This window comes from Peromyscus eremicus, chromosome 1, assembly GCF_949786415.1.
Source record: "Peromyscus eremicus chromosome 1, PerEre_H2_v1, whole genome shotgun sequence".
Taxonomy (NCBI): domain Eukaryota; kingdom Metazoa; phylum Chordata; class Mammalia; order Rodentia; family Cricetidae; genus Peromyscus; species Peromyscus eremicus.
In genome coordinates, this window is record NC_081416.1 from 164077170 (window position 1) to 164098980 (window position 21811).

General features: G+C 48.4%; 1 protein-coding gene across 4 annotated transcripts; it reads right to left on the minus strand.

Moving 5' to 3' along the window:
* Positions 1–971: 971 nt before the first annotated feature.
* Positions 972–21509, minus strand: Snrnp70 (small nuclear ribonucleoprotein U1 subunit 70). 4 transcript variants are annotated; one of them, XM_059279020.1, is made up of 11 exons: positions 20504–20615; positions 18514–18628; positions 18335–18414; positions 17542–17604; positions 17211–17265; positions 11446–11510; positions 11262–11324; positions 7555–7636; positions 4466–4567; positions 1895–1982; positions 972–1819 (listed from the first exon to the last, which is right to left on the minus strand). In XM_059279020.1, the coding sequence occupies exons 4-11, from the start codon at positions 17551–17553 to the stop codon at positions 1129–1131; spliced, it is 1158 nt and encodes a 385-aa protein (XP_059135003.1). In that variant the 5' UTR covers positions 17554–17604; positions 18335–18414; positions 18514–18628; positions 20504–20615; the 3' UTR covers positions 972–1128. The 4 variants fall into 4 exon arrangements, with proteins under 4 accessions (XP_059135003.1, XP_059134991.1, XP_059134996.1 ...); XM_059279008.1 differs by lacking the exons at positions 18335–18414; positions 18514–18628 and adding an exon at positions 21292–21509 and having other exon boundaries at positions 20504–20660; XM_059279013.1 differs by lacking the exons at positions 18335–18414; positions 18514–18628 and adding an exon at positions 20915–21033 and having other exon boundaries at positions 20504–20660.
* Between the last annotated feature and the right edge of the window lie 302 nt (positions 21510–21811).

Genomic DNA, 21811 nt, shown 5'->3' on the forward strand with positions numbered 1-21811 from the left:
AGCAGAAACCCAGTTGTAGTTCTCATCTCCCCAGAAGGAAAAAGATGTATCTATTTACATAGCACTTGGCATACACAACTTGAGGATGGACTCACGCTCATTTACCATTTCAGAGGTCTAATCACTTGTCCCCACACACGTGACAAAAGCCTGAGGCAGGTGTTCTCATCTCATCTTCACCAGGAAGCAGAGCACAACATCCCCAAAACCTATCCCTACTGATCTATTTCCTCTAACTGGGTCCTACGTCTTAAAACCCACAAAATCTCCCAAATCACACCAGCAGTTGGAGACAAATGTTCCATGTGACATGAGCCTGTGAAGGCCATATTATACTCAAGCCTTATCAATTCCTTAAGAAAGGTGGCTAAAGGAGGCTATGTCTCCACTGGTATCCTCCAATGCCTTTCTCAAGTTTGTGCTGCCCTAAACATTCTACAATGAGGCACTCTTAGCCAAACTTAGCTACAACATGGAGAAAAAGCCACAGGAATCTGAGTCGCTTCCTTTCAGGACAGCTATCTGGTGGTGTTCTCGGTTATATGTAGACTGGAGTCCTGTCAATCAGGTCTAAATGAGACTGGCTTCAGCCTTTCTTCAGGACTGCGCCAGGCTAGCCACTGCTTCCTCAGGGCTCACCAGACTCAAAGCTCTCCCACTTAGTCTTCCATGCAGAAATGTGTGGACACCTCAACTGTTGATGGCTATTTCATTAGCCAACTTTATGACCAGGCATCTTCCTGACCACAGGTCTCTCCCATCCTACCTCTTGGCCTACTGCTCTCTCACTTGTTCAGAGGGCAAGGGCTTCCCTACCTCACCTGTTAAGCAGCCCTGGTGGCACGGAGCACAGCCTTTACTTCAGGTCCTAACATGTGCACCATAATCAGTACACCAAGTGGGGCTGGACGATATAAAGTGACAACCTTTTGGGAAGGGAACAAGTGCAGTAAGACACCAGGGGCCCACTATCAACAGGAAATTAATTTTATTTTTAAATCCAAGGGACCAGAACAAAACAAAACAAAACAAAAAAACAACCCTCTACCCTCAGAGGACAAGCCATGGTGGAAAGGCTAAGAAGGCAGACAGCAAAGTAGGAGCATGTCCACAACACAGGCGGCCTCTTCATTCGGGAGCTGCCTCCATCAGATATCCATTCTCTGGGGCCATGTACCCATCACCACCCTCTGCCTCCATGTACATGTCTCGACCATCACTACCTAGACCTTCCAGCCCATTGTCCTGACCACTGCCACCCCCACCCCGAGCCTCATCCCTGCCCCGCTCACTGCCCCGCTCCCCCCGTTTGTGCTCTCGATCCCGATCCCGGTCTCGATCCCTTCGACGTTCCCTCTCACTCCGGTGGCTCCTACGACGCTCCCGGTCTCGATCCCGGCCCTTCTCCTCTGGGCCATCAGGGCCATCAGGGCCAAGCTCTCCAGGAGGCCCATCATCAGGAACTGCATCACCAGCCTCAGAGGGTTCAGCCATGTCGCCGCCGCCACCGCCACTGCCGCCACCACCACCGCCACCACCGCCACCTCCACCACCTCGAAGCTCCTCTTTTCGTTCCCGCTCCCGGCGTGCTCGCTCTCGGCTGCGACTGCTCCGTCGCTTTCGGTCTCGGTCCTTGTCCTTGCTTCTCTCTCTGGACCGACGCCGCTCGTCCTTGTCTCGACTCCGGGAGCGTCTCCTCCGGTCCCGAGAGCGGGAGCGTCTCCGTTCTCTCTCCTTGTCTCTCTCCCGGCTTCTTTCTCTGCGCTCCCGCTCGCGGTCCCGGTCCCGGTCCCTGTGTGGAAGTGGGGAGGGGCCCGGCCTACATGAGATTAGCAGCATGTGGCAGGGCACCCCATGACTGCCTTGTCCCAAGAAACCAGGTGCCCAACCTTACCTCTCATCATATCGGGAAGTGTCATCACGGCCTGAATGCCTGATGTTCACATCTGCCCCACCTCTTCTGGTCCCACCAAGGCCACCTCCTATGGGTCAAGCAAAGGAACACAGGGTCAGTGGGAACGCTGGCAAAAACCAAATACCTCTACTGGCAGCTATGGTGCACAATCCATGCCAATCACCCCATGTTCCCCTGTCACAGAAGAGCCTGTTTTTCATGCAAGGCTTTAACAAGGTGCTAGAGCGCAGGGACACGCTAAGAAGAAACTAGGTTTCCCAAGCTAGCCACCTCATCTGAGACCTGAGACTCTAGGCTAGCACACCAGCAACTTGTATTTTTGTGCACAAAGTCCAAAGTGTGAACCCACAGAAAAGCTGAAAGAAGCGAGGCATGGTGTTACATCCTTTAATCCCATACTCAGGAAGACAGGGGCAGGGAGATCTGATGACTGTGAGGCCAGTCTAGGCCAGCCAAAGTTATACAGGGGGACCTTGTTCTCAGAAGAGAAAAGCTAGAAAACCTGCCACGCCCAGCTTCCCAGGGGACCCTTTATTTCCAGCCTTCTCAACTACCCTCTTGCTTCCCGTAACAGCCATAAACTTTACATTTATCTTCCCTGAAGTAAGCTTGCTTCCCTTGTCTCTGTACCTTCTACTTCCCTGTCAGCCTAATCACCAACTCAGAACCTGCCCTGCTCAACACACAATGCCACTCCCCTGAACTGTCATAGGCTCCCAGTACCTGTTAAGCAGGTTTCAAGCTCACTAACTGTGTGAGGACACCACGACTACACCCCTTCAGATCCTGATATGCAACAAAAAGAGGAACTCTGCTGAACTTGCAGATTTAATACCAGGTCTAGAAAGGTGGTATGTACCTGACCAATAGCACTAAGGAGCAGGTGGCAATCTTATATTTTTCTTTTTTTTAAAAAAGATTGATTTATTTTACTTATTTATTATGTACACAGTATTCTGTCTGCATGTGTCCCTGCAAGCCAGAAGTGGGCACCAGATCTCATTACAAGTGGTTGTGAGCCACCATGTGGTTGCTGGGAATTGAACTCAGGACCTCTGGAAGAGCAGTTGGTGCTCTTAACCACTGAGCCATCCCTCCAGCCCCGGCAATCTTATTTTTCAAATGGGGACCCACTAATGAGCCACTTGCTCCCAGTGACTTGGCAAGGAAGACTCATGGCTGGGAATCCCATGTGCCTGTGGTTTTCTGCACCAGCCATCTAAAGAGGGTCCAGAGAAGTGAGGTTGAGATTCACACTGAGCACAAGAGAAAATAGAAGTCAGTCACATGGCAGGCTGAGTTGAGGAATAGGTAGCAGGTTGGACTACTACAACACAGGACGCAGACTCCCAGCTGCTGGATCACAACTTAAACAATGGGCTGTGCCATCAATACAAGAAATACACTTGCTTCCTGCACACATGAGGTAAATAAATAGCACTCTTCATGTCTGACTCGCCGCAAGTCCAAAAGCAACAGAGATAGTTAGGCCATGTACTGAAACCCCAGAAACTGAGTTCAACAAACATCCCATTCTTAAAAAAAAAAAAAAAAAAAAAAAAAAAAAAAAAAAAGCTAGGTGGGGCTGGAGAGATGGCTCAGAGGTTAAGAGCACTGACTGTCCCTCCAGAGGTTCTGAGTTCAATTCCCAGCAACCACATGGTGGCTCACAACCATCTGTAGTGAGATCTGGTGCCCTCTTCTGGCCTGCAGGCATACATGCAGGCAGAACACTGTATACATAATAAATAAATGAATGAATAAATAAATAAAGCTAGGTATGTAATTTCAACACGCAAAAGATTGAGACAGGAGGATCACATGAGCCTGAGGCCACCCTGAGCTTCACTGTTGAGACCCTGTCTCAGAACTACACCCGAGTAATAAAAATACTTCTATGTACTGCATGTGGAAAACAGCTGTACAAAACTTTACACAGGCTACACGTCTGCCTGTGTGTGTGAAGAAAAACCCATACTATCACATTAGCAACAAGTCTGCACACCAAGACAAATAGCTTGTTTCTGAGATTTCAGGAATCTCCCAGCACAGCAAGAACTGGAGGCTCCTAGAGGTTGGGGTGCTAGGTCAACTCAGCACAAATGCTCAGGTGAAAGCAAAGCCAGGTAATGCTGCCCGAGACAGAGTGACACCTGGCATACAAGACCTGCAATCTAGGTGGAGCCTAATACTGAGTCATTAGATGGACAAACAGCAGAGACTGACACTTGTCCACAGAGACAGAAGCACAATCTCTCAAGATCCTCTTGGTGAGAATCCATTGATACACGGGCCTGGGACTGAGACAAGAGCCCTGCATCAGTTGACCCCTCCTTTCCTGCATACACGCAGGCAGGACACTCTATACATCTAGCAAAGACCAGAGTCTGCTTGCGCACCAGCAGGTGTAGGTGTCTGTGTCTAAAGCCATGAAGATGATGAGAGAAGACAGCTGGAAATGGAGGGAACAAGCAGTATGTGGGTTGGGGAGACTGAAGGCAGAATCATCTACACACACAGGCCAGCACCCGGAGGGCAGAATGGACTCACCTAGACGCCGGGGCCTCCAGCCCTTCACAGTCCGGCCCCTCTCCACATCCACAAGGACCCTCCTGCCATCAATCTTCTTGCCATCTGCGTGCTTGTAAGCGGCTGCAACAGATGTGGGGGAGGGGGGTCCCCAGAAGGTGCTCTAGTCAGACAAGGATCCATGCAACAGCATCCCTGCCCCTCAAACCCCATCTGCACACATACACTCACACTCCCACCAGTCAGCCAGGCAACCAACAGCCAGACAGCCCTCTTCCCACCCTGAAGGGCCTGCTCCATCCAATCCCTGATTCCTTTTTGGCACCCCCAATTATCATTGGGGGGCAAAACATTCACCCTGGCCACCCCCAGCTCCCACATGATGGAGCAGCCCCCTCCTGCCAAGGGTGGCCAAAGTTGCTGCAAAGAAACTGGAGGTTAGCTGAATGCTGGCCTCTGCTGTGGGGAGGGCTCCTCCACACCCAGGCATGCACCCTAGATACCATGCTGGGCAGGAGGCTGGCTAGGCCCCTCCACACCCAGGCATGCACCCTAGACACCATGCTGAGGCAGGAGGCCCACTGGGCCCCTCCACACCCAGACCACACCAGTTTTTTTTTTTCTTTTTTTTTTTCTGTGTTTTCATAGGGAGGTCAGTGCAAGATAAGACATCAGAACAGAAATGAACAGGAGTGGAGACCTTAAGAACTGGCAGGGATAGAGGTGGGTGCTGAGCTCCCCAGGGGCCTCCAAGGACCCTGGCTGGGCCCAGAGGTACATGTGCCGTGCTACTCAAAATCCCTGCCTTACCTGAGCAGACTGACCCTGCCACCACCTAGCCTGGCCAGCTCTGTCCTCCAGGCCAAGCTCAATGGCCAGTAGGGCATGCAGCCCAGCCTGAGCTCAGGGAAGTTGAGGAGCATAGGACAGAGTGGGGAGGCCCCAGAGTCCAGGCCTGTGATCAGGCAGGGCTGTTAAGAAGGCCAAAAAGTCCCTGTCCAGGTCCCAGCCCTGGCCTAAGGGACTATGCTCACCAACCACAATACCCTGCCCAACCCCAGCCCGCTCCCCCCCAATAACAACCAGAGGAAGAGAAAAAGGTGCCATTTACCGATGCCGGCCTTGCGGGTGTCCAAACCGAGCGGGATGGGGGGGGCTCGGCAACTCCTGGGGGCCTGGCGAGGAGGCGGGCTTCCCGGGGGTGGGGTGGGGGTGGGACATGGGACTGCTTACCTGGAGACCCCAAGCTTACCTGAGCACTCACACAGACCCCACACCCACCACCATTGGGGTAACTAAAGCTACAGGGAAGGTAGCCCTGAGAGAGACTACATTTCCTACATCACCTAGAGACAGGTGGATGAAGGAATTAAAGGGGCCTCAGAGCCTCACAGAGGAATGACTTGAGCCTGGGCTGAAGCCCTTGGTCTATCCTGCTTGACCTTAAACATCAGGCCTCAAGGCCTCAAAGCACCTACCACCTCACCACTACCTGAAACAGTCATGCTCCACTAGGCACAGGCCCAACTCTCAGTACTGGGATCAGGCTCTTCCACCTCCAATTCCACATGCCCTCCCACTAGTGGCAGCAGCTGAGGCTGGCACACAGGGTAACACCTGGGATCCAGGAAACAGGATGCTTCTCATGCTCCAGGAGGGGCCAATTGGCCCCTAACCCCAGAGCAGAGTGAGAGGGGAGGGAACTTGAGAACTGAGGTCAGTCAAGTACAGGAACCCGGCTCAGGTTCCCCATCCCAAACCCCGGGAGAGGCCCAACCCAGAGAACAGCAAGAAGACCATGTAATTGTGTCAGTCTAGGCTTCTCTCTCTTTCCCTCTCTTCCGCCTCAGTACAGGTTTAGTAAAAACTACCACACCTTCAGTTGTTGGAAACCTGTTCCACCCCTCCCATACCCTGAACCCCAATCCATGCATTTTGGGGAGCTCAGGCACTGGGCATCACAGTTGCCTTCTCAGGAGGCTCCCACCATGCCAAGGAAGAGAGAAGGGATAGAGAACCCCAAACTAGAAACCAAAGTCTCTCCAAGACCACTATGGTGACAACCCCACAGAAGTCATAGGGTAGGGAGGGTCAGGCTGAAGGGCTCCATACAGAGCCCTGGCCCCAGAACACCCAACTTTAGGATTGCCAACTTGGCCCCAGGTGTCAGGGGCTGGGTGGAGCCCGACTATGGACGGAGGTCAGTGCCTCTCCCACCGAGGTCCACCCTTCCCCTTGGGATCAGTGAGATTACCAGAGAGCATGTGGGTGGGAGCAAGAGGGGTAGAGGGCACCCAAATGAGGAAAGGGCTGTGGGTGAAGGGAGACTGAAGGGTAACTAGGGAGGGAAGGGAAGCCTCACTGTTCCTAAGCTGCCTGGCTAAGCTGGGCTGGTGTGCGGTGCTGTGATCTTACCCATGATACAAACCCTTATACCAACCATACACTGAGGTGTTGTAAGGGGAGCGTAAGCATCAGCTGCAAGCCAGCTGCGTGGTGGCTGCAGTGACAATAAGAACAGTCAATTAATACGGCGGCCCCTGGACACGCCGCAGCCCTGCCCACCCCCACCCACCCAGCCCTGCCCAAGTGGACGCCGCGCAGCCTCAATGGGGCTTTGTAGCTGTGGAGGTGGGTGCTAAACATGCCCACCAGATCACTGCTTGACGAGAACTAGGTGGGGGCTGGGGTTGGGGAGGTGGAGGGTCGGGTGGCCCAGCACAGTTCTACTGGGGGAGAGGACTGGTTCAAAGGCCAGCTCTCACTGCAACCTGGCGGCCCGAGTTGGGGGCCTAATGGGGAGAAGCTCCCCAAATCCGACACCTCCCCCCACCTCCAGGTGGCCCCATACCTCACCCAGTGCCCTCCTGGCCCGAGGTTCAACGTGTGACACTTACCTCCCTGGGCTCACACACACGTTGTGGGGGATTTGGTTTTTGATTTTTAAAAAACACGTGTATATATATATAAAAAAAAAAGATATATCAGAAACAGAGGGAGAAGAGACAATGCTAAAGTCAGGTATGGCAGGGGAGGGAACAGACGACGGGGAGAGGCCGGGAAGCAGAGGTGAGAGGGTCAGAAGGCAAGGCAAAGGCACAGGTACTCACAGTGCATGTCTCGTTCATGTTCATACTCAATGAAGGCATAACCACGGGGTTTTCCAGAGCGCTTGCTGTATACCATGTGGATCTGCAGGGCAGGCAGAAGGCAGTGAGCTCCACAAGTTACAGGGCTGCCCCACCCACCCCACAACACAACTTATTCCACAGGCTTTGGGCTGGGAAACACACCAGTAACAGATTTGTCCTTCAAGCGTCCCAAGGGACTCTCACTCCAGTGAGAGCCTGAGTAAAGTGGAAAGCAAAGGGCATAGAAGCAGCACGTGAGAGGCAGAGGGTCCCACAAAGCAGGCTGGAGAAAGCTGTGGCTACAACTCTATGGAAACTGGACATTCTGATGGTGGAGATCCTCAGATGAGGCCAAAGGCAAACGGGCATTGAGCCAAGTGCCCCCAAAGCCAGCCAAGTGTGAGAAATAAACAATGTGCTGAGCATAAAAAAGGGCCACTGTGGATAATCGATGTAGAACTGGGGAGGAGTCTGCCTGCAAACATGGCAAGAGGCCTGTGCAGACAGAGCCAAACATATGAGAAGGTGGGGAGGCTAGAGGACCCAGAGCACTTAAGAGGCCTCTGCAGGACAGAACAGGGATGAGGGAGCACATGGCCACACTGTAAAGGCCAGGAAAAGTCAGGCAAAGCTTATGGGCTCTCTCTCCACATGCCAGTGACACAGGAGGCTTGAGTACAGAGAACCAGCATCCAGATAGGAATGCTTGGAGGTACAGGGGGTGGGGCAAAACAGATAAGACTTCTGGGAAATAATAGGATTTGAGCAGGTTCCCAAGGGATGACTGGTCCTCCATTCACATCACTACCTGCCCACACATGGATAGATACGGTCCTAAGCTTGCTCAGGAATACTAAAGACTTTAACTCTACAACCTGCAATCTTCAAAAGTCAACTGAGATTCCAAGCTGACATGGTTCCATCAGGCCTCAAGGGGGGTAGGGCTGAGGGAGAGAACCAGTTCCTGAGACCCAGGAATCAGGGACGGGCCACAGGGCCCATCCTGGGCTAAGCAGCTTGTGTCCATCATGAGCGCCAGGTCTTACTTTGTCTCCCAGCAGAAGAAAATAAGGCACAAAGCAGTTAAGTGAGTTTTGGTATAAAAACTTAGCACAGCACCTATCTTTCTTGTTTTTTACTACAGACCTCACTCTGTAGCCCAGGCTAGTCTTAACCTTAAGACAACTTTACTGACTCAGTCTCCCTAGGGCTGGGATTACAGTTATGAGCCACCATGCTTCAAGTCAGCATGTTTTCTTTCTTTTTCTTCTGTCCAATACTTTCTATTTAATTAATTTTTTGAGACTGATCCCATTATAAGGTGACTGTGAGCCACCACGTGTTTTCCGGGAATTGAGCACAGGATCTCCGAAGGGTAGCCAGTACTCTTAACCACTGAGCCATCTCTCTAGCCCTTATGGCCTATTGTTAATGTTGACACATATATAGACGTGTTTGTGTATCTCTAAATATAACCTGCTCAGTCCATATATACCTGCTGCATGTATATGTTTTCAGGGCTGACCAATTGGTACTAGATAAGCAATTAGTGTGTTTCTCCCTAGTTCCCTTCTGACTATTTCTCCTGCATGAATGCTCGCTCTTTTTTAAAGACAGGTTTCACTAACCTTGGCTAGCCTAAACTTGGTAGGTAGATCAAGCTGACCTAGAACTCAAGAGACACATCAGCTGAGAGTATATGCACATACACACCCCCCCAAGTGCTGGAATTAAAGGTGTGTGGCACTACATCTGGCAGCATGTTTCCAGCTAAGGGTCAGGCAGCAGACACCCCAGACTGAGGGCCACGTAACACAACCGTAATAAGTACCTAACTGCCTTGTAGCAATAACATCTGCAAACTATATGGAAATTAACAAGTCTCCCTTAGCTACACAGCAAGTTCAAGGCCAGTTTAGACAACATAGCAAGACATTTCAAAATAAAACGGAAGCTGGGACGGGCTGGACAAATGGCCCCTCAGTGGTTTAGAGCATTTAGAAACTCAGGTTTCATTCCCAGTACTCACAGAACAACTAACAACTATTTCTAACTACAATTCCAAAGCAAAGGTACTGTGTACACTTAATATACACATATGCAGGCAAAATACATATAAGTAAATCTAAAAACTAGTAATAATAAGGCCTGTTTGTGATAGAGTGAGACTCTTGTCTTTCCTGTTTGTTTTCGAGACAGGGTTTCTCTATATAACAGAGCCCTGGCTGTCCTTGAAGTCAGAGATCCACCTGCCTCTGCCTAACCCACTGCTGGGATTAGAAGCATGTGCTACCATATCTAGTGAGACACTAAACAACTAAACAAACAAATCTGGAGGGTCTGGTGATGTAGCTTAGTTGGTAGACTACAATGCATCAAAAAAAAAAAAAGTGGTGGTACACACCTGTAATCCCAGCACTTTGGAGGTAGACAGGAGAACCAAAATTTAAAGTCATTCTCTATCTGCATAATGAACTCATCAGTGCCAAGCCTGGACTATGTGGGACAATCTTAAAGATTAAGAGCCAGTAAGTGAGCTGGCTGAGTTGATCTCCAGGAGAAAATAGGTCTTATAAGTTGTTCTTTGATCTCCACACATACCAGCCCTTTCTCCGCAATGTAATAATGGAATGCGGAGGACCCAAGTTCAGTTCCTAACAATTACACGGCAGCTCACAACCATATGAAATTCCAAATCCAGGAGATCCAATGTCCTTCTGGCCTCCAAGGGCACTGCACTCATGTGAATATACGTGGTGGTGGTGGTGGTGGTGGTGGTGTACACCTTTAACCCCAGAATTTGTGAGGCAGAAACAGGTGATCTGAGTTTGAGGCCAGCCTGGTCCACAGAGTGAGTTCCAGGACAGCTAGAGCAACACAGAGAAACCCTGTCTTGAAAAAAAATAAAACAAAGTAATAGCAGAAATGGCTCAATGGTTAACCAGGGCACTTGCTGCTCTTGTAGAGAACCTGGATTTGGTTCCCAGCACTCAGCTTATACAAGGGCTGGGGATATAGTTTCAGGTACAATGCTTGTTTACCATATATACTGCTGCCCGGAGCTTAAGCTCTAGTCCTAGGGGCAGAAGAGAAATACCTAATGGTCTTGGACAGCAAAGACAAGAGGACTGGAAGTTCAAGAACATCCAAAGCTTTATAGTAAGTTTGAGGCCAGCTTTGGATTCATGAAACTGCCTCAAAAACAAATCAGAAAACAAACGAACAAACCACCCACCCACCCACCTAGACTCAACCTATAACCTAAGTGGGCCTGCCTCCTCACCCATATACCAACTTGCAGCAAGGTGAAGTTTGCCAATCTGTGTATAAATCCACAAGGACTCACCATTTCCAATGTTACCCCTTTTTTTTTTGGGGGGGGGGTCCAAGACAGGGTTTCCTGGGTAGCCCTGGCTGTCCTAGAACTAGTTCTGTAGCCCTGGCTGTCCTAGAATTCAGAAATCCATCAGACTCTGCTTCCTGAGTGCTGGGATTAAAGGTGTGTGCCACCACCACCCCGGCCCAATGTTACTTCTGACATTAAAGCTACACTAAAGGAAATGAACCCAGGCCCTGAAAAGATGCGAATCATTCCCAGGCTGGAAACCCAGCATTCTTCCTCACTTCAGGCTACTGTTCCCTCTTCCAAAAACCCTCAACTCAACCCTCTACCCCAACCTACTTACTCTTTTGATGGGTCCATACACCTCAAACTCTCTCCGAAGCTTAGACTCTGTTGTGTCATAGTTCTGTAAGAGACAAAGCTGGGTTAGATGGAGAAGCACACAGCTCCAAAGTCCTTAACTAGCCCAGGACTAGACCCAAGTTCTCAGCAGCCTAGGGTTCCCAAGCCAGGAGTTGGGTACTTACCACTCTAGCTACGAACAGAGTCTTGAAGGCATCACCTTGAGCATTGGGATCATTGTGAGGGTCCCCTGTACAAGGAGGAGAGAATCTTTTAAGTAGACAGAGCCCACATTCTTGGGTAGAAGAACAATGGACAGAAGCTGAGGACAGGAAGATGGAACCTAAGAAAAGCTCAGTGACTTAGCAAGCTTGATTACATGCCCTCTTTCAGGTGTGGTTTCACTAAAGCCTTCTCTAGAGTAATTGACAGATGAGGACAACAGGCTGCTAGGGTGAAAATTACATTAGAGAGATAGGATGTGACACACCAAAATGGTGGCATTTCAGAACTATGGACTTTGGCCAGCCATTCCCAGTACAAAGTGAGCTGAGCAGTAACTGAATCCATGGGACCTCTCTGGAGGGAGACTCAGCTATCTTGTTCCGTAAGTATATATATATATATATATATATATATATATATATATATATATATATATATATATATATATATATATATATATATATATATATACAGTCCTGCCACTCATTGGACAGAATTCAACACAGCCAGGGGAAAGCATGATACCAAAGAGTCTCAGATCTAAGACTAGGCAACCAGATAAACTGGGTGTGATGGCCCATGAGTAAATCCCAGCACTGAGGGGGCAGAAGCAAACAGAACTCAGTCTGGTCTTCATAATGAGTTCCAGGCCAGCCAGGCTACACAGTGAGACTGTCTCAAAAAGAAAGTAAGACAGTTCAGGACAGGTTTTTCTCCTCTATATCCTACAACCTTTGGCAGAGACCCTGGGCTACTGCTGAAGAAAATCACAAGGATCAAGTGGCATAGATAACTACCTCCCATTTGGCCTCCAAGGATTAAGTCTTCAGAAAAAGACCAAGAATCTATTAACCACTTGCTGGGTGGTGATACATGCCCTTTTGTTTGTTTTGTTTTTCGAGACAGGGTTTCTCTGTATAGTTTTGGTGCCTGTCCTGGATCTCACTCTGTAGACCAGGCTCGCCTCGAACTCAGAGATCCACCTTTCTCTGCCTCCCGAGTGCTGGGATCAAAGGTGTGCACATGGACGGGCAGCAGTGGCACACGCCTTTAATCCCAGCACTGGGGAGGCAGGTGGATCTCTGTGAGTTTGAGGCCAGTCTGGTCTACAAATTGAGTTCCAGGTCAGCCAGGGCTGTTACACAGAGAAACCCTGCCTCAAAAAACAAAACAAAACAAACAAACAAATGGGATTAGAGAGATGGCTCAGAGGTTGAGAGCACTGGCTGCTCTTCCAGAGGTCCTGAGTTCAATTCCCAGAAACCACAAGGTGGTTCACAACCATCTGTAATGAGATCTGGTGCCCTCTTCTGGCATGCAGGCACACATGCAGGCAGAACACTATCTATAATAAGTAAATCTAAAAAACAAAAAACGGAAAACTATTAATTAACTCCAATGAGTGAATTAGTGTTGGGGGTGCTGGAAGCTAAACATCTGTGCTGAACTTTCTGTGTCCCTCTCACTGGCTGTTCCAGCTCTCACTTCATACTCTCCTTAATATGCAGCTGCACAGTAAGTAAAGAGATCATAGAAGAGATAGAAACAGAGTTTAAGGGGGAAAAAAGTGATTGCTGAGATTTTGAGGCCAGCCTAGGCAATTTGGAAGAATACCTGGCATGCATAAGACCTTTCAGCAAGAAAGCAGGGATACTTCTGTCTTCCATTGGTAGCCTACAAGTATTCTTAACCAGTTCAGACTGACTGTCCTTGTTTCAGATTGTAATTATTATTTTTGACAGGTCACAGGCATTGATACTTAGCAAGTCTCTTTCAGTTATCAGTTGTGACCTTCCCACCAACACGAAATATAAATCCAAATAATCAGCCATGGTGGTGGTCCTTTTGATCCTAAGGGCATAGCTGTTAATATGGTGACAGAAGAGGACTCAAGCCATTAAGGCTTTCAACTACATCTCCACTCCAGAGATGCGCCTCAAAGTTACAACTTCATCCCAGGAGCTGCCCTGCTACCTGGTCTTAGCCAGGGCTCAATCCCAGGGTGCTAAGAATCTGGAGGTGCGAGGAGTGAAGAGAAAGGAGTCAATGGACAGATATCATATCTCACTTTCTTTCTCTTTAAATTTCACTTTTTGAGGCAAAAGGAACTAAGAAAAACAAAGGGGCTGGAACAGTTATCCACTGATAGCACATCCCCTTAACCCCAGCATTCAAGGCAGGTGGATCTCTTGAACTCAAGGCCAGCCTGGTCTACAGAGTTCTAGAACAGCCAAGGCTATACAGAGAAATCCTGTCTCAAAAGGAAAATAAGTAAATAAATAGATAAATGGGAGGGAGGACACCTCTCATGGGTATATAGATCAGAAAAATAAAGTTAGGAGAGTACACGCACAGAGCCTTGGGTTCAGTGGAGCATAGCACCCCATAAACAGGCTGCTGAGACAACATGCTCAAAGGTGCCAAGGTAAAAGTGGGTACCTATCTCCCAAACACTAGGTGTAGGGTGCATGAGTATTACCTGTCCAGTGCTGCCACAGTGTGGATGGAAGCCAAATGAGAGTTAAACTTGGCTGAAGGGCAGCTAGGAAGTGCTCAGCATACAAAAGAGGGAAACATCTCTACTCGAGATGCCTATAGTTCTTGCTTACCATAAGGCTGATGAGGGACTAAAGGCAGAAACCTATGCCACCACCACCAATATTCCTTTCTGAAGGAATACATTACCTGAAAAACAGAAAGCAATAGCCAGTGCCTACTACTAAGTGTGCACGTGTGGCATGCTGGTCTGTAACTCAGCTGCACCTCTCTGCACTCACTGGTCAGGACCCTAAGAGGAACGGGCCCACAAGAAGCCTGAAAGCTAGAAAACTTCACTAGGCTTTCAGGTTGTTGACGTGAAACATCAAAACTCCCCCTTGACAAGCCACTACTTTTTCATCTTTAAAATGGAAATAACTGGGGGCTAGAGAGATGGCTCAGAGGTTAAGAACACTGACTGTTCTTCCAGAGGTCCTGAGTTCAATTTCCAGCACCCACATGGTGGCTCACAACCATCTGTAATGAGATCTGGCTCCCTCTTCTGGCCTGCAGGGATACATGCAAACAGAACACTGTATACATAATAAATAAATAAATCTTTAAAAAAAAAAAAAAAAAGGGAATAACCTGCCTGGCGGTGGTGGCACATGACTTTAATCCCAGCACTCAGGAGGCAGAGCCAGGTGGATGTGTGTGAGTTCAAGGCCAGCCTGGTACACAGAGCAAGATCTAGGACAGGCACCAAAACTACACAGAGAAACCCTGTCTCGAAAAACCAAAATGATAATAAAAATAAATAAATAAATAAATAAATAAAAACTGGAATAACCATTCCTGCTGCACGTAGATATCATCGGGAGTCCATAACGTGAAGGAATACAAGTGCGCAGCCAAGAGACAGTCTCCTTGATTTTGACAGAGCAAAGCAAGCTTCTACAGTTAGTGAGGACAAGCAGAGACCCTACTCTGCCTGATCAATCCTGCCTGTTCTATTTTGGACAGTACAATGTGCATCCTTGAACTTGCTTCAATTACCAACATGGGGCCTAACTTGATTGATCTCTACATTCCCTTACACCAATTTGAGAATTTCAGTCACACCTCAGCTTGCTATGCTGATCTTCAATACTTTTTAAATAAATTGTAACCATAGTACCATTATTAACATTACTAACGTCTAAACTTATCTACAATCCCTCATTTAAAATCCTTCATCTGGGGCTGTTTCAGAATGACACTTGTATATACAACACATTTAAACTGTGATCAACTAAGTTCCAAGTCTTGCTTTGTTGATGAGTCTTTTGACCTCTTACTTCATGGTCCCCCTACAGACTGCTTCCAACCTTTCCTTGTCAGTTTTTTTGTTGTTGTTTTGTTTTGTTTGTTTTTAAGAAACCAAGTCACAAGTCTGTTCTACACTCTCTCACATTCTCCACCTGGTGCAAAGCATACCTAGACAGGCAGGAAAAGAACTGGGCTTTATGCTGAGGGCAGCAGGAGAGAGATGAGTGCTTGTCTTTACAAAGCCCTATAGAGGATCTTAGCTAGGGGAGACAAGTAAACAAGACACTGTTACAGCACTGTCCAAGCCAAGCGGGACCTGAGTGCTACTGGTGGACATGGAACATCTAGTTTTGTTTAAAGTTTAAAGACTTGGTGACAAGCTGGGGAAGTTGTATTGGTGTTGTGCTAGCTAATCTTAGTTCTAAACTTTATCACATCTGGAATCAACTAAGACCCAAGTAGTTGGGCATGCCCATAGGGATTTCTGGATTGAATCATTTGAGATGAGAAGATCCAACTTAAATCTGGGCCACACCTTCTGTTGGCAGCCAACAGAAAACCTGAATGAAGCTCTTTACCTGCCTGTCTTTGGCACTCCCTGCCAAGTCCATCCATCCTGCTGTTGAGCCATTCTTTCACTGGTATTAGAACCTACTTCTTCAGAATTCCAACCTAAAATAAAGACCAGCTGAGACATCCAGCTTTGCTTTTTTGTTTTTTTGTTTTTTTTCCAGACAGGGTTTCTCTGTGTAGCTTTAGAGCCTGTCGCTCTGTAGCCCAGGCTGGCCTCAAACTCACAGAGATCTGCCTGCCTCTGCCTCCCAAGTGCTGGGATCTTAAAGGCATGCGCCACCACCGCCCGGCGACATCCAGCTTTGTGGACTGAACAATTAGCTGACTCTTAGCCTTTCTGTTGAGAGACAGCCACTCCAATCAATCTCTCTCACACATCCACATAAACACACACACACACACACACACACACACACACACACACACACACACTTCCCCCTATTTTATCAATTCTGTTCCTTTAGAGAACCCTAACACAGGCACTAAAAACAAACTGAGCACCAACATCTGGAAGCCATGTCTCGGGGAAAGCAGAATCCCACAGGAATTGGGAGGAGGAGGCGATTCTGTGGCTTGAACATGGAGTGTGACATACTTAAGAAAGAACATCTAGCTAGGTACAGTATGAGAACCAGAGCTCCAGGCACTATCTTAGTTGTGTGCACTTGAGAAAATCCACAAGTTCTAGAATACAGTTTAGAAAGAAATGATTCACTAAGGCTGCAGAAAATAGATGGGAGATAAACCTCATTCTCTGACGGGTCTTTACCTATTGAACACTGAGATCTGACCATTTTGTGAGTCTGGTTACCAAGCACTACTTAATCCTCCCGACCTAGATGGTGAAGCACTTCCATTTCCAGGTTCCGGAAACTAGGGATAGAGCCAAGACCAACTAGCCAGATTGCCTTATGCCTTATCTTGGAGACACAGTAGAATGTGGTCCCTTACAGGGAAGGGCAAGTAACTGGGGTATCCCTATCTGTTAAAGACTAAACCAACTGGAGCTGGAGAGATGGCTCAGCAACTAAGTAAGAGGACTGATTGCTCTTCCAGGGGCTGGTGTTTGATTCCTAGCACCCACACAGCAGCTCCTAACTGTCCAACTCCAGTTCCAAGGAATCCTATGCCCTCTTCTAGTCTCCTACATGCAGATAGGCAAAACACTCATACATATAAAACAATAAAACATACTAGAACTTAAAAAAGAAAGCCTAATCCAAGTCCTGTGCTTGGCAAGTGTTTGCTAGGAAAGTAAACCAATTCTGCTTTCTCAGGCTCCCAAGAGAATAGTGGCCCAGGTGTGACCTAGGAAGAAGAGCAAAATGAGACTGGAGGGAAAGATTGCTAGGAGAGAGAAGCTTACACATTTTCAGCTCTGTCTCCACTTCCTGTTGTCGCCGTTCAATCTTTTCCCGTCTCTGCAATTAGAAAGAAGTAGAGTAAGTGCAAGCAGAGATACTTGGATGGCAAAGACCATCTGGAAAAAAAGTAGCTAAAAGTACATTAAGACTAAGAGGTGCTAGGTGGTGGTGGTGGTGAACACCTTTAATCCCAGCACTCAGGAGACAGAGGCAAGTGGATTGTCTGTGAGTCAGAGTCCAGCCTGGTCTACAGAGCAAGTTCCAGGACAACCAGGGATACACAGAGAAACCCTGTCTCAAAAAAGCACAAGACTTAGAGGTAAAACAACATACCTTTCTTTCCATGCGTTCTTCTCGGGTTTCTGCCCTTGTTGGAGGAGGCGCATCTCGAGGGTCCTAGAACAAGAGAGGTGATGGAAAACAGCAAAGCACACCACCAAGGAAAAGACTCTCAGTTCCTTCCCACACACAAGGCCAATAGTTCCGTATAAACAGAAGACACAGGGTGAATGTGGTCCAATGAGTTATGCTCCATGGACCAGTGCTGACCAGACTACTGCAAGTTTGTAGTAGGACAATGTAAAAATCTCCACTGGGTGGTGGTGGTGGTGGTGGTGGTGGTGGTGTAAGCCTTTAATCCCAGCACTGATTCAAGGCCAGCCTAGTCTACAAAGTGAGCTCCAAGAGAGCCCAAGTAACTTTATGTCTACTAGGCATAATTAATAGAAAAAAAAAAAGTCTCAGTTTTGAAGATCCTTTTAAACAAAACACAGAAACAATTCTCTTATATTTAGCAAAAGCATCAATCATGGGGGTGAGAGTGGGGTGTGGAGGGGGTGCATGGGCGGATCTCTGTGAGTTCGAGGCCAGCCTGATCTACACAGTGAGTTCCAGGACAGCTAAGACTACAGAGAAACCCTGACTCAAAAAATAAAACAAAACAAAAAAGCATCTACACTGACAAATGACTATTAGACATTTGTTTTCCATGAGATTATGACGTAGGTGGCACAGCTGTAAAGCACAGTACCAAAGTTACATGGCTTCCAAAGCCAGGGACTCTGCAACTCCCCCCTGAATGCCAGTGATAGAAGATAGGTCCGAAACAACAGTGGACAGGGCAAACCTCCAAAGCAAGACAGCCTGTGACGTCATAGATCTGGAGATCCTTACCAGCCTCTCATTAAATACAAACTGGCACATGACCTGCAGAAAGAACACCACTGAGCTGAACCCATTAAACTCAGTTTATTGGCTAGTAACATTTCCCAAGTGCAGGTTGACCAAGGCAGGCAGGCAGATCACCTGTTATCTATTAAATTCTGGCATTCCTACTCAATGGCAGAATGTTTCTTCTAATACTTCTGGTTACTTGGCAGCATTTCTTAGGTCTGCTCCAATGGTGGGCATAACAAATTTTCTGAATAAAAGAAATGACACCCAAAAGCTCAAATGATTCAGATTTAGTCATACATACCTAGCAAGTACAGAGCCCAAACCCCAAGTTGCCAGTCTTAAGCACTGCAGGACACACTGCTCAGCCTTAGTAAACACTATCCTCTTTCAAAAATTCTACATTTACCTTTATTTATTCAGATGAGGAAGTAGAGGTCAGAGAACAGCATGCTAGAGTGTAGCCTTTCCTTCCACACTGTGGATCCCAGGAACAGAACTCAGGTTCTTGGTAGCGAGCACATTTACCCCCTAAGTCATCTCCCCGTCCAACACTGTCCTCTTAATGTCATAAAAAACAGTAACTACAGCGACAAATTTGACATTTACTAACCTGCCTTATGTCCTTGAACACAAACTCTGTGACTCAGCTCTCCACTAGTCTCATCTTACAGCCACCTCTTGCTAAAGGATAACCTAACCAATGCATTAACATGCTCTCTGGGTTGGTGGCACATGCCTGTTATTTTGGCACTCTGAGTAGGAAGCAGAGGACTATGAGTTCAAGGCCAGCCTTAGTGACAAAGGGAAATCAAGACCAGCCAGGATTCCATGAAAAACTGTCTCCAAACAACCAACCCAGACACAAGCCTTTAGTCCCTGTACTTGAGAGCACAGAGCAAAGCAGACGCATCTCTGTAAGCTTAAAATAAAAACAAGCCAGGCGGTGGTGGCGCACGCCTTTAATCCCAGCACTGGGGGAGGCAGAGGCAGGCAGATCTATGTGAGTCGAGGCCAGCCTGGACTACAGAGTTTTGCGCCAGGAAAGGCGCAAAGCTACACAGAGAAACCGTAGCTTGAAAAACAAAAACCACAAAAGACACATTTGCCAATCTAACAAACATGATCAATCACATGGGTGAAGGACTACCAGAGCCCTACAAAAGACATTCTTTCTTTCTTTTTTTTCTTAAGACAGGGTTTCTCTGTTGTTTTGGTGCATGTCCTGGATCTCGCTCTGTAGACCAGGCTGGCCTAGAACTCACAGAGATCCACCTGGCTCTGCCTCCCGAGTGCTGGGACTAAAGGCGTGCGCCACCCCACCCCCCCACCCCACCAAAAGATATTCTTAACCCTACTTAAAACAAGAAATTAGGATACAGAGGAATGGCTCAGCAGTTAAAAGCACTGGCTGATCCTCCAGAGGGCCTGGGTTGAATTCCCAACACCTACATGGCAGCTCACAACTATCTGTACCTCCAATTCCAAGGAAATCATGGCACCAAGCAAGCAGCATGCATGTGGTACATGCAGGCAAAATATCCATACACATAAAACTTTTAAAAATTTTTGTACGTATATGTATTTCTTTTCACTAATTTTTTTCACTTATTTTACATCCAAAATGAATCTTTAAAAAAACAAAAACAAAAACAAAAACAAAACAAAAACAAGGAAATTAGCCGGTCCTGGACGTGCACACCCATTAATTGCAGCATTTGGGAACCTAAGTAGGACTGCCACAATATCAAGGCCACTCTGGGCTACATAGCAAAACCCTGTCTCAAAACTCACAAAAAGGGGCTAGCACGATGGTTCTGCAGGTTAAGGCACTTGCCACCAAACCTAACAAACTCAGCTTGAGCTCCTGGACCCCCAAGGTGGAAAGAGAGGCTTGGAAGTTGTCCCCGATGTTCACAGGTTTGCACATCCACATCCACACATATACACATATATACAACATATACAAGCGCAATTAAAAACTTTGAGCAGAAAACAAGATCAAGAAAAGCAAAATCAAAAAACCATACAACTAAAAATGCTTAAAAGATGAACTCGGACGTGCACCTGCGCCCACCCAGAACCCAAGCACCCCTAGTGTGCCCCATGTCTGAGTACTCACCTCAAATTCTCGGATGTACGGTGCAATGCCACAATAAGGTTGGTTATGATGTTTTTCATGTGGCAGCTTTTCTAGGGGTGGCAGGTACGGGATGGGGTCTCGAGGGGCAAAGAGGGCCAGAAGGTTGGGAGGCAGAAACTGTGTCATCTTGCCAAACCTGAGACCAGAAACCTTACATTAGGGTACTTGAGCACAGGTTCCCTCCAGGACCCCTTCACTCAAAACCAATCAGACAGTAGAGAGGTCTTGAGGATGCAGCTATCCCGAGCAAGCGGGTGGAAGACATCTGCATGAGAAAGGAAGGCCTTGGCAGGAGCTGAGAAACAAAAGACAGAAAACAAGGAGGAAAAGGAGCAGGTGTGGGGCCCAGGGACCTGAAGCACCACGTTCTGGTGGTTGCTGGCTTCCTACCTTGGGGAAGACTATGAGGTAGGGGTCTCAAGGTACTCCATAAAGATCAAGCCAGGGGATCTGCGTAAAATACCTAGGATCCCAGAGGCGAAAGGAATTATGGGTAGAGGTCCAGGATGCGACAAAAAAAAAAAAAAAAGCGAGGAAAAGAGGCAACATACAAAAACGCAAGGGCCTGTGGGTAGGGGACCGCGAGAGGTGGGGGGGGGGGGATGCTGAGGGAACGAGGGCTGGAGCGCCCAGGGGACTCTGGGTAAAGGATGTGGGGGAGTTGAGTCGGGAAGCGGGCCTCAGGCGCGGGCAAAGGGTTCGGGGACCCGCAATGGCTTGTGGGTAGCGGCCCCGAACCCCGTTAAGCCACTCATTCACTCACTCACCGCGCGGCGCTCTCCTCGGCCTGACGTTAGTCTCAGGCCTCGCGGCCGCCGCTCGCCAACAAAAACTCCCGCTCTGGCTTCCACTTCGGCGGCGTCCGCGTCAGCTGGCTTCAGAGGTCCGCGCCGCGCGCGCTAAGCACGACGTCCCTCACAGCCCGCGCGGCCTCAGCTCGCGAGCAGAACGGGGAGTGGATCCGGCCTCGAATCCCTCCGCCGTTCGCACTGCGCATGTGCTGCACAAATCAAAAGAAATCCATAGTGCGGGCCGGGCCCTACCGCGGCTACTGCGCACGCGCAAAGCCAAGACTCCGCCGTCAGAATCCTTAAATGCCCGAGCAGCCGAGACCTGGCCACCGTACTGCGCATGTGTGCTCAGGCCTCCACCTCGCGCTCTATCCAACCGCCTATGCCCGCGAGACACTTACCGATGCTCCACCCCTTTTTCCTTACACTTCCCGGACCTTGTACGCATGCGTCAACGTAAAGCTTAAGAACGATATCCTTCCGCAGCCTGTTAAAA